The following is a 13,349-nucleotide window of genomic DNA, read 5'->3' on the forward strand; positions in this document are numbered from 1 at the left end:
TGTCAGGAGAGAAATGCTCTTCTTAAACGTAACTTTCCTATTTCATCCTTGCAGCTCTTATTTTTTCACTCTGGACTGTGGCTTTGCAAACATCAAAAGTCCCTGATGAGCTGTTGCTTTGGTAAATTATTAACAGTAAATTAATGTGTGATCAGGGAAACGTCCAGATTAAAAAATCAGAGACTTTTTCCATTCACTGTTACATTTCTGAAGTACTATCATCATTTGAAGCCAACAATTAAGTTGAGTGATCAAACCCGCTCGTGCTTAAACACATGTGAAGACGTCTCTGTGTATCTGTCACAACCTATTTCTTTCCACCCCATCTCCTGGCTTCTGACCTGCCTCATTTAGTCACACATCAGCATCAAAGGATCTGTTCCCACAGCTCAGACAGCGATGGGCGTCTGCTCAGTGCTGTGGGTGACCTGCTTTGTGCTGCGAGGAGCCCTTATTTTATCCCATGGTCCCATTTTCCTAGAAACAGTTCGTGTTCTTGGAAGTTTTTCTGCTTGTGATTGGCAAGGCAATCTGTTGGAGCAGCGCCCTCGAGGCACGGAATTAACAGGATCTCTCTTACATCACCTTCAACATCCCGAAGCAGAGCATCAAAGCTCACCTACGTTTGACCTCTTTTAGAATCCACCAGATAGATTTCTAACAGCCCAACAAAGAGTTTGTATGTTTTAGGATTAAATACAGGGGAGATGAACCACAGACAGGAATTTTATAGGTCACCTGTAAAGCACTTTTTGAATCCATCACTAAACTCCTAAGTGTTCTTAGCAGAACTCGAGCAAAGCTCCAACTCTGGTATTTGTATTACCAAAGAAATTGCAGTGGTGATTTGCTGTCTAATTCTTACTAGCAAATAAGAGGAAAATGATGTTTTGAATAATTTTCATACGTTCTGATGTTTATGAAAGCGTTGTAGCATTATTTAATGCTGCTTCATCTCAACCTGCTAAATAAGGCATTTTGCAATGAATTTAATCAGTTCTCATTCACCACAGAGTGAATCTGGGACTCCTTCACAGACTTCTGTGAATCAGCTCTGGCTTCACACAGGAACAAACTAGAGCAAGACTTGGCTGGAAGAGTTGTTCTGAGGCCAGTAGCATCATTGACAAATAGAGCAGGGTTTGAACAAAAAGGCTAAATGCACCCATTAGGGACAGTTTGGATCTGGATTCAGATATGAATTTGTGGGATAAGCTGCATACTAATTGTTTTATAAATTATTAATATGCTTAGCGCTTTTCCATTGTGTAGCATCCCCATAGGACCATCTCTCCACACACACATACACACATTCTCTCCTTTCATTAAAGATTCCCAAATACTGTAATCCCTTCCCTCCCCTCCCCTCCCCTCCCCTCCCCTCCCCTCCCCTCCCCTTCCCCTTTCTCCTCCCCTCCCCTCCCCTCCCCTTCCCCAAAAGCAAAAGGTTGCTTTTTCTCATCTCAACCTCACCCACTTGGATTATATGGGTCACTGTTGTTCCTCTTTTCCTACAACAAATGGGAACGGTTGGGTGTTGCAGTCTTCCCTCCACACTTCTTGTGTGCAGTTTTCATATAGATCACACATAATTTGTTGCAACCTGCCCTACTTTATAAATACAGTTTGGAGAGCCATAGGCAGGAAACAGCCTCTTAAAGGCAAGCCTTTGTTAGGATACCCTGCAAAAACATTCAAATAAATTATCTATGCAAGAGAATATTCTGATGACTGTTACAGTAATCTAGGACTGGAAATGAACTGAATGTTGCATTTGTCAGCTGTGATGGGTTCTTTTAAAAAACCACTACAATTTATATTACAATGCCTACATCCATCATATATAGTCAGGTGTAATCTACAATTACATGTACTAAAGCATAGCCAACTTAATAAAAAGTGATATAAAGAATACAGAGAACAAACAACACCCTTGGCCAGGAAAAATAAAAAAAGGAAAGAAGTGCCAACAAAGAAGAAAGGCTTTCTTTCTCATCCTTTCCCTACTTCAAACTCTAATTCTGTCCCTGCAAAGTGCATCTCTGGAGCATGAGGTGACCAACCTAAGCTTGGATGGTTCATTTGGGCTAATGGAGTTTGTGGATGACAGGCCTATTAGCTGAAACTGTAAAGGACCAGAGCAGAATGGGGAGTTAACAGGCTGCCCAGAGAGGCTGTGGATGCCCCGTCCTTGGAGGTGTTCAAGGCCAGGTTGGATGGGGCCCTGGGCAGCCTGGTTTAGCATTAAACGTGGAGGTTGGTGGCCCTGCATGTGGCAGGGGGGTTGGAGATTCATGATCCTTGAGGTCCCTTCCAACCCTGGCCATTCTGTGATTCTGTGATTCTGTAATGGTGAGCAGACAGAACTGATCCAGCAGCTCTACCACACACTCTTGGCCCTCTGTCAGATTGTTTGATCTCCTGGTGTGTCCACCACCAGTGTGTTAAATGGGTCACTTCGAACCTACCTGGAAAAGCTGTGCTGAAAGATAAAGTTGAAGATTGTGAGACATTCACCAAAGTATCTGGGGGGAATCCAAGATAACAGTGGGGAAAAAAACATCAAAAAGTTAAAAAAGCCCAAATCTTATTTCCTGCAGATCACAGAATTGTTTCAGTTGGAAGGGACCCTTAAAGGCTACCTAGTCCTTCCATGCAATGAACGGGGAAAGCAAGCAGATGACATCCAAAAAAGGACATGCCATAACTCCAAATCATCCCTTGTGTGAGCTACAGCAAGGCTACAGCTTGTGTAGGGATTTTATGGAATCATTAAGGTTGGAAAAAACTTCTAAGGTCTGCAAGCCCACCACCACCCAAGCTCATAGCAGAGAAGAAGAACAGATGATCTAATTTCTTTCTAAAGAAGCAGTCCCCATCATTACCTGTTTCCAGCAGCATTACTGATGTACTCCAGCTGAAGCATTACTGTTTCTTATATGTGAAGAAAACTTTCTTGTCTGCATCTTCCCTTTGGTGAGGAAGGGCCAAGGTGAAGGTTTCACTTTGTGCACCCGCAGCTCAACCAGGAGAACCCAACTGTTAAATGAAGGTTTCTTTCTGTTTGCTTGTAATATCAACTGCCACCACAGGGTGACACAGCAGTACAGACAATGAAACTTGGCTCAGGTATGATGAAAAAGTCCAAAATAGACGGTAGAGGTAAGAGAACAGAGATTCTTGAAGTGCAAGGAGGGTTGCAATGAAGCTTAGAGCAAGCATTTGGAATTGAGGTCTGATCCTTGTTATCATCTGATAGAAGCATGGCCATCCATTTCACTGGGCACTGGATCAGCTCCAACAGAGTTTGGAGATAGGTTTGGCATTGGATTCTTAAATGGAGGGAAAGAAAAACATGGACGTGGAAGAACGTGGCTTCATTAGATGTAAAAATCCTATGTTACCACCACTGCATACAGAATGAGAATAGTGGGAGCACAAAGAACATAATTTAGGTCTCTTTTTTTTTTTTCCTAGTAGCTGTAAGCCAAAGCAATTTGTGGATTTCACTCTTTTCTTTGAAAGAAAACAAACAAACAAACAAACACATTTATCTTCTGTTAGGAGAATGAGGGAGGGAGCAAAAGAAGGTCATTAATCGGTAAGATATTACACACCAATGGTCAAACTGCTCACCTGCATCCTTAACTGGTGTCGTTTTCTCTTACTGTGGCAGAAGGAGCTGCCTTTCTGCCCAGTGGGTTCTCTGGAAGCTCTGACAGGCAGGTAAGCAGCTTGTTAAGATCATCAGCTTAGAAGGTCATTGGATCACTGATCCCATCATCTAGCAATTGTGACCCACCATCAAAGAGACCATCGAACAGATTCACAAAGCTCATGGAATACGACCATCCCTGACTTCAGGGCTGTCATTCTAATGTCTCATCCAGGAGAGTAATGGAGAATATATCCAAAAGTAATTGGGGGAAAGTGTATCTTCAAGTGAAAACCTCAGAAATGTGTCTAGGGATTCTTGGCTTTTCAATATTGATATTAATAAGGCAAGAAGTTAAGCCATAATCACAGAATAACTACAAAGTTGACTGAAAACAAAACATCCAAACTACTGAAAAGAATTAGAGCAAAAAAGAACTGTATTAAAACTTAAAACCCAAACCTGCATCTGGGTTATTTATTTTATTTTGTAAATGGGAGGTAAAGTGAGGAGCAGTCAGAGTCAATAATATTTAGATATGGTGATACGTGTAGCTGCATTGAGAAGATGCTTGCTGTAATGTAGGCACTGCTGGAGAAATGTTTGAAGAAGTCACCTGCCTTGTGAGTAGGAACCAAGCCTTCATCCTAAATGTAACTCCCATATAACTAAAGGGAATGGCCTTAAGTTGCATCAAGGGAGGTTTAGGTTGGACGTTAGGAAATACTTCTTCTCCAGAAGAGTGGTCAGGTGCTGGAATGGGCTGCCCAGGGAGGTGGGGGACGGTTGGACTGGATGATCTGGGAGGTTTTTTCCAACCTTGGTGATTCCATGATTCTAAACGGTTAGGAGAGACTGAAGTTTGATGGCAAGTCCAAGACATCACACAGGAAGAAGTCATTTAGCTTTTATTCTCTGTGGCTGACCACAGCCAGCAGAGCACTGTGCAGGGGCAAATTTCAGACGTGCAAGGGTGGTCAATGGGACTTCCTGAAGGTTATTCTCCTTCCCCAGTCTTCCATGATGCAAATCTCAATGGGAGGGAGTTTTCTGCTTGAAGCATGACAATTGTAACTGCATGGAAAACCATCTCGGCTGTCCACCTGATTAAAAGGTAGAGGATTGTGCATGGAGAGGGTCTACTCTTGCCTGGAACCACTCAATGAAATCCTCTTCGGGCATCTGTACAATACTTTCACGTACAAACTGAAAGAGAAAAAGGTCATTTCCTGAGCATTTAATTCTATGTGTAAGAGAGAGACATAATATGTCTCTCAATTTCATCAATTTGAACAAACGTATTGACTTCTGCATAAAATCAATACAGTGCTTCATATCACCAAAACGTTTTAATGCAGTTTTCAGAACTGCTGGATTTGCTTTAAAATGAATTAAAAGCAAAACTCCATGATCTTCCATGCAATTTATATCCTCAGTCCTTCAAAGTCAGGTCTTTGAGTTTACAGACATACAGCTGTCTTCTACCTACGGCTGCACCACATACATTAAAGCAACTTGAAGTTCAATAACTTCACCTTGAATCCATGCAGGTATCCACCAGTTTATGTGTTTACATTCAGTGACTCTCTCCTTGCCATAAGACATTATAGTTCTGTTCATCTGTTCCAGCCCAAGGAATACCAAAGTCTTCTTTCCTCTCTGGGTATCTTTAAAAGATGTGTAAATAGAAGATTCTGCAATGCTTACATCTTTTTTTCTGTATTACTACTGCACCAGCAAGCAACAGAAACAAATATTGAGGCAAGGCTCTAGTTAGTGACTACACAGATTAGAGCACAAGACAAAATGGCTGTTTTTAAAAGACATCAAGAAAATGCAGGTGGTCTGGATTGGGGCACACCGGGTGCCTTGCCCCCGTAACGTGTCATAAACTCAACATATGAAAGATGCACAGGCGCTGTAACATGCTGCCTCGATGGGATTGCTGCTGTCTCGCAGATTAGGAGGAAGAATGGTGATGAGAACAAAGAACAGAAGGTGGCATCATTGCCCTTTTTATCTTGGTTAGACTACACAGCAGCACACATTATAAAGTATTCGGGTTTCTTCCTTCTATCTTTACTCTTCTGTAAATTGATACTAGAACAACATGAATGGGGCACAGCTCGCAACCTTGAGAAGCATATTGTTTTTTACGTGTTGCTGAAGCAAAACAAAGGCATCTGCAGAATTCCTGGGTTGGTGGCAGAGTCATTAACACGAATAGCTCCTAGCTGTAAGGCCTGGGAATGACAGGCTTCCTCAGGGCACAGAAAGGGAATGTTTCCCCTCGAGAATCCTAACAATTTATGGCAGACATCGCTTTCACTGTGGCAGTAAATAAATCAACAATGACATAATAATCAAATGATACTGATTAATAATCCAGCCCTTGTCATAACAGCTTTCCTCTGACGGGTTCAGTGTGTCTTGCAGAAGGTGAGTAGCACCGTCTTCACTTCATGATGTCCTAAATGATTTCATCTGGTACCTCTCCACTGCACTTCACCTATGGGTGTCCACTTTCCCCACCCTTATCACACAGAGAATCCAGAGCTGGACCCATCTCACCTCCACAGCAGCAGCGACGTCAGGAGAGCACAGCTCCCACAGCTGGAGATCAGTCACAGCCTTCAGGAAGGTGTCCTGATCAATGTGCAAATCAGGAGCCAGGCCAAATTTTTCCAGTTTCCTTAAGATTTTCTTGACATAATGGTCATTCTTCACAGGCTCCGGCAGCCTGGCCAGCAATGCAGGAAACCTTTAGCAGAAAGAGGAACGGCAATGAGAGGGAATCTCTAGGAACTAATGGAAAAATCTGATGGGCAACTCTAGGTATGGGTGGAATTTCTGCCACTTCACGACTCCTGTGGCTTCTACAGGGGGAAAAAAAGAAAGGTTCTTTGGAGAATGTAATGCTCAGTGTAATACCCAGTGAATAATGCAAAGGAGCTTTATTTTACAGGAGTTGTGCATCGGCTGCCTTTACAGAGACTAAAAAAGATGCTTTGCTGTTCGTTTAAATTCTGAATGACAAACGTGGTTATGAAAGCAAATAACAAAAAGCTAACAAAGTTTTCATTTTACAAGAAATGTCCTCTTAATCTTTAGCCTCTGTGGATTTTCCAGTGCAATCAAGTGTCTGATTTGACACACTTCCTGATGCTCCTTCCTATCCCTTTTCTCTCTGTTAACACCATTCTCCTCTATGCGCTGGCATAAATCTCAGCAACGTGACAGTGCTGTAACACACAGCCTTTATCATTTAATTCTGAATATAGAGACTCAGAAGGAGAATTACACATTACAATAAAAAGAAAACCCTTGTGAAAAGACTGACATTTTTTCCCCTAATGTTCTGTATAAATTCTACAGTGCTGCCTTGACAGTGCTAGAGATTGATGCTCCAAGCCTATCAAGAACATGCATGGCTGAGGCATATCAGCTTGGCAGCAGGGAGTTCTGCCTTCCCATAGTTTAGGATATGTTTTACTGGAACAGCAGGAGATGGGTGAGGAATTTCTTCCTTAAACCAAAAAAGTGAAAAGGGAAGCACACAGGTTCTCCTCTTCAGTAGAGACACTTCTATGCTTGGTTGCATACTACTGGTATGGCTGTTAAAGCAACTCATTACTCTCCCTGGCTAGGTTAGCCCAGTTCCCATCACTGTCTCACAAACAGGTTTTGCATAACCCATCCATGCATCAAGATATTCTTTGAGGAAGGTCAGCACATTCACATCCCACTGTTCATATTTTATATTATCTCAGTTTTTGGTTGGCTTTTATTTCACTTTTGAGAGAGAAAAAAGCAACTAGACTGACAGCAGATACCATTAAATTGTTCCCACTGCAATTCAGCTTTACTGGCAAGGCAGTGTTTGCAAGAGTATGGAAACAAAACAGCCCTGTTGTAAATGGAGTAAGTGCCACAGTGAAGGCAATTGCTCTGTCATGACTTTGTGCCCCCCTGGGGCTGGACCAAACGTCTCAGAGATTTCATTCTTTGCGTCCCTATGGAGATGTTGAGTGTGAGTGTATAACAGTAAAAACTCATCCACTTCAGCTCTGGGGCTTATTAACATGGCAGAACTTCAATGTGGGCAACAGCTGGAGCATACGCTAGGCAACTAAAATTAGTTTTGCTATATAGGCCAAGGCTAAGTTTATTAATTAACTCATGACTGATGGGTTCCTGGGCCACCTGCAAGTTGGACCTAAGATAAGAAACTGACTTCAATGTAGGAGGGACAGAAGGCTTACTAGCAAGGAGACCAAAGAGGGCAGGCTGAAATAAATGTTCCACACAGCTTTTTTTCCCTTGTATTTCCATGGCTGAAGGGTTCTCATAGCAGGGAACATGCTGAGATTTTCTGAGGTATTGCTGTAGGCTGTTTATAGTGTGGATCTGGAAGCTGATCACTGGACACAGTCAATATCCACACTGGCAGGGAAATATATATTTTTTTTACATGGATGGACAGCTAGAATCAGAGTTTCTTCACCATCAGTTTTAGCACTGTGAATTCCCAGTTCATCCAGAGGTTGCTGTGACTTTAACCCACGTACATTGATAAAGCATCTCTCCTCTTCAGGGTACAGTGTATTTTACATACTCCCTGAAGGACAAAGTTTCTTAGAGAGCTCCATGCTGGAGAGCATCTATGAATGCACAGACAGAGCACTTGTTGTCCCCAGTATCTCCAGAAGGAAATCTTTCCATCCCTTTTCTTACCATACCCAATTATCTTGTCTCCTGAGCAGGCTGCTCCTAGGAATATCTGGGGTTTTTTTTGCCACCAGTTTGTGAAGGCTGCATTTTCAGCAACCAATTTCAACGCTTTCTAGTGATACTTTGAGTAGAAAAGGAATAGAATTACAGCTTTTTGTACAAAAGACAACTCTAAAACCATGACAGCCTCATCTGAAATGAGGATCTCAATGGCTCCTTACCATTTAAGCCCATTTTCATCACGTTCCCTTTCAGCTCTCACATCCAGCTGTCTTATTCTTTCCATGTCCTTTTTAAAGTACTTCAGTCCTTTCAAAGCCAGGTATTTTTTACAGCATCGCTCTTCCTGGCTCCTAACAACAACAACAAAAAAACCCTTAAAAATGAATCTGTACTTTAAACATTACCATTCTTCTTCATAGGTAAGTGGGAAGATATCAAGGAAGGCAGAAAACAACACATCAGAAGAACACATTGCACGTTCATTCTGTGGATGCTCAAAACAATGTTTGCTTGTGCAGCGTTCTGAATGTACCCGTATTTCTTCTAAAAATAAGGAAAGCACTGCAGCAAAAGAAGAGACAAAATCTAACTACAGAATGGAATGAAAGAATGGAAATAAGGAGGGAGAGAAAGGAAGAAAGAAAACAGCTGTGTAGGGAAGGATTTCAGGTGACGTTTACTAAGAAAAAAAGAATTTGCACGAATGTTACCCAGAAACAATCATCAGTGAAAGGAAAGGGTGGCAGATTTTGGCTGGTTAACAAAGTAGTAATGCTGCTGGTCAGGGAAGGGGCCTTGAGAGAGGACACTGCAAGTGTTACACTGTGAAAACAGTCCATGTAATGCTGAAGAACAACACGGCCATCTCTGACATGAAATGAGAAGACAGCCATGCAGACCGCGTGTGAACTGAATTTATTACTCTCTCTTTGAGTGAAAAGGACTATGATCAAAGCAAATACATCCCACGGATTTATCACAGCTGCGTCCCACAAAAGTCGCTCAGAACCATCCCCAAGCACTGGAGTATATTTTCATACCTGAACAGTCAAACTTTTCCAGACCGTTCCCTACCCCTTATTTTATTGTTGCCCCATATAAATCAGTAGATGCATCTTTAAAACATCTGAAGATAAAAGGTCAAGAGCAAGGAGGGCATATTTTAGAAGTGTACAGCAAACAGTCTCTTCTTACCTCTCAAGGCTCTCCAGAGCATCATGCAAACAATGAGCTGCTTCTTCACGTATTGCCATGAACTGGTGCCTTGCATCAGCACACAGGTTAGATTTGCTTTTAATGAAGTGGCTGATATGGCAGCTGGAAATAAAACAAGAGAAGTGGAATTAGCATCTTGTGGTAACCACCTCACAGCAGTGTGAAAGCACCTGAAGTCAGAGATCTTTTATTCACATTAAAATCCAATCCAGGCTTGTTTAGCCTGGAGAAGAGAAGGCTATAGGGTGACCTGCAGTGCAGCCTTCCAGCACCTAAAGGGAGCCTACAAACAGGAGGGGAGTCAACTCTTCACAAGGTAGATAATGGCAGGACAAAGGAAATGGTTTTAAGTTGAAGGAGAGAAGATTTAGCTTGGGTGTCAGGGGGAATTTCTTTACCAAGAGAACAATGAGGTGCTGGAACAGCTGCCCAGAGAGGCTGTGGATGCTCCATCCATCCCTGGAGGTGTTCAAGGCCAGGTTGGATGGGGCCCTGGGCAGCCTGGGCTGGTATTAAATATGGAGGTTGGTGGCCCTGCCTCTGGCAGTGGGTTGGAGCTTGGTGATCCTTGAGGTCCCATCCAACCCAAGCCATTCTATGATTCTGTGAATGTTATTTATTTTTTTTTTTCCTTAATGAATATCATGCTTACTCCGTAGTCCTTCACTGACAGTAAATTGTAAGACAAGACGAGGTTTACAATTGAGTACAGTGTGCCTTTTCCAGTCTGTGAGACACCCTATGAAAACTGCAAAAACACTCTTAATGTGGCAGACTTGCTGGAGTTATCCAGGAACAAAGTTTATCATTTTTTTTTCATATTATTCATATTTTTATATTCGTATTTTCATCATATTTCTCTTGACCTCAACTCCAAGGAAAAAAAAAACGCTTCAGCAAAGCCCAATTATACGAATGATCAGTTGTGTCAGTCTTACAGCTGCAGAAAGCATCACAAAACGGAATAATGAGGGAGCACACCTAATGGATTCTATTCTGCCACCTGGGCTGAGAGATATCGGTACCATTTGAATTCATTGAACACCAAATTCAGCTGCTCTGAAACAACACCAGCAACACAACAACAAAATCCCAACGCCCCTCAGCTCTGTCCTGGTGAGCTCCTTCTCCTGGTCTTTCAGAAAGCCATTGGATCACACACCTCTGAAGTCCAGTCTTCTTAAGGGTGTCTGCTAGTTCATGGACACTTTCTGATGCCTTCACGTGTGTTCTCTGGATCTGCTTCTGTGGGGCTGATGAAAAACAATCTGTAAAAACATGTTAACCCTGGCCAATGGTCTCCCAGTTTCTGCTTGCCTGTCTCTATGGGATGTTTCTTCATCTCACGGCCAAATCAAGCTCTCAGGTGTTACAGCTCTCAGGATTATTTTCAAATCTGATCCCTGGAGGCATTCAAAGCCAGGCTGGATGTGGCTCTGGTGGTTGACGACCCTGCACATAGCAGGGAGTTTGAAACTGGATGATCATTGTGGTCCTTTTCAACCCAGGCTATTCTATGATTTTATGATAAATACTAATTTGCTTTTCTGGCCTCGAAGTAGAAGAAGGGAAAGGCTAAAGATTGCCTTGCTATATAGTGAAATGCATTGCAAACTGTTCTGTCACGTCTGTCAAGTGCAGGCAGTCACTAATGGAGGAGCACAGAATAACAAAGCCCTCCATTAAATATATGTATGTTCAGAGCATCAGTTGATTATGCCAGAGAACAGTTTCAATGCTTTTACCTCCTATTGGACATTACGGATGTGAACAAGTCTGATTATACAGCTGATATAACTAAAAACTCTTAATATTCACATGGGGTTATGCCATCTTTAAACCAATTTGTGACTGGTAAGGGCAGAGAGACATGTATGAAGTTTCCTACGCCTGAAGAGGATGTACACTTTTACACTGGCACACCTAGCAGTGTCTTTGAAGCACTCCTTAGTGATGCTGAAAGTAAGCCTGCTTGATATTGGCAGCCAAGAAAAGGAACTTACAGGGGGAAAATTGTTGTTCTTTAGTTTGCATTGACACACTCGTAACACCGGTCAAAGCTCCGCTCAGGTTGACGTCTTCAGAGCAAAGCACAAGAGAATTTACACTGCTGAGAGGGGTCTGACCGTGAGATGACTGACTGCTAAGCTGAGAGCTGGCTGGAGCAGCTGCCTTGTTTGTCTGCCTCCTGAACGGGATGCGCCGCGCTTTCCGCATGTATTTCTGTACATTTAAGAAAGAGAGAACAAAAAGGGATTTTCTGCAGCCAATTTCAGCAGATTTACTTTCAAATTTCTGTAGCATCTTTGACAATGAAGAATCTTTTTTTTTTTTTTTTTTTTTCTGTACTAATCCCAGCAGTAGGTTTATCTGGTCTTCCTGTAACCTCACCCACTTTACTTCACTGACTTCACCAAGGCAGAAATTACATGGGTAGGGCCTGCTTTTTTGGGCATCTTTCTTCCATATTCCTCTGCTGTAGCATTAATGACAACAGGTTAAGCTGATTTGTAAGCAAGTAACACTGCAGCTATGGAGAGAGTTGGGAATAAAGCAACTTTTTCATGTTTATGGATGAGTAAGTCAAAATGGTTTGATAAATGTTCAGGTCTCCTCCCCACATATAATGACTTACAAGTAAGTTTCCTGTGTCCAGCGCATAGAACTGAATGCAAACTGAATTCTTCAGGCTCGATAATGAGAACAGTATGTATTATAAACCAAGTACCCCTGGAGGAACCCAGTATATCCACCAGAAGTTCCATATCAAATTGAAAAGCTGTGTTCAAGGAATAATTAGCATAAATGATAGAGAGGAAATTAATTCAGGGAAGAGGAAAGATAAAAATGTGAAAGCTTTATGACACATCAAGGCTGAGGTGCACTTTGTGTTCCTCTGCTCATGCTCTTTGGGACCTGACTTTAGAGAAGTGGGAAGACCATATGGAAAAATCAGAAGGGCACCTACTGAGAAACAGCTCTTAGTTCTGTGACCTTCTGGCTCGCCCTCACTGTTTGCTTACAGCAAAAGGAAGAGCTGCATAAAGACACAATCTTTATCTTAGGGAAGTTTCACAGCTTGCTGCTTATTTCCTACCAGCCCTCCAGGATGCCAATTTGAAATCCCTAGGGTCCTCAACTCTTAAGAAAAACAGGAACAAGTGCAAACCAGAGTCTAATATAACTTTTAGCAGAACATTTAATCCTTCCTACATCAGTATTATCACTAAGGCCAAGGCACAGCTTCAATCTTCTGAGCAGTCACCTACTGCTCTTCCTATTACCGAGAATCAAACTGTTATTCTACAGAAACACAGAAGCATAATCTGCAATTCACGACACCCAGAATACAAAATGAGGTATCAAAGAGTTCAATGAGGCAACAAAAAGAATAAATGATTGAAAAATTGGATTTGTTCCCAAAGAACAAATTAATACCTTTGTGTTCGTAACAAAGAGCTCCCACATGTATGTTGCAAACTTTTCCTCTTCGATTTCCTTCACTGATTTTTTAAAGCCACCGGGGTCCCTAAGTAAAAACAACATAATTAGTTTCCTATTTCAAGAGTTCTTCTTATTAACCTCTTTTAAGATCATAATGAAAAGAGGGCAAATGGTGACTGATTATGACACGTTTGCTTACAAGACAGACAACACAAGCAGTACAGGCCATGAGTGAGCCGTAGTCACAGGACAGCACGGTAATTCTTGCAAACTACCAGACGTACTGAGCCAGATTATCCTC

General features: G+C 42.1%; 1 protein-coding gene across 1 annotated transcript in view; it reads right to left on the reverse strand.

Annotated features, from left to right (window-relative positions):
* Positions 1-4,762: 4,762 nt before the first annotated feature.
* The window catches only part of CCDC60 (coiled-coil domain containing 60), a gene marked incomplete at both ends in the record, with an annotated part of 41,754 nt that continues 33,167 nt past the window's right edge, over positions 4,763-13,349 (reverse strand). Inside the window, 7 exons of the mRNA XM_079543694.1 lie at positions 4,763-4,861; positions 6,227-6,416; positions 8,608-8,739; positions 9,584-9,706; positions 10,767-10,857; positions 11,647-11,827; positions 13,043-13,133. Of these exons, the coding sequence (XP_079399820.1) occupies positions 4,763-4,861; positions 6,227-6,416; positions 8,608-8,739; positions 9,584-9,706; positions 10,767-10,857; positions 11,647-11,827; positions 13,043-13,133 (907 nt within the window). The remainder of the gene's footprint in view (positions 4,862-6,226; positions 6,417-8,607; positions 8,740-9,583; positions 9,707-10,766; positions 10,858-11,646; positions 11,828-13,042; positions 13,134-13,349) is intronic.

The sequence above is a fragment of the Tetrao urogallus genome, assembly GCF_951394365.1.
Source record: "Tetrao urogallus genome assembly, chromosome: 17".
Classification (NCBI taxonomy): Eukaryota; Metazoa; Chordata; class Aves; order Galliformes; family Phasianidae; genus Tetrao; species Tetrao urogallus.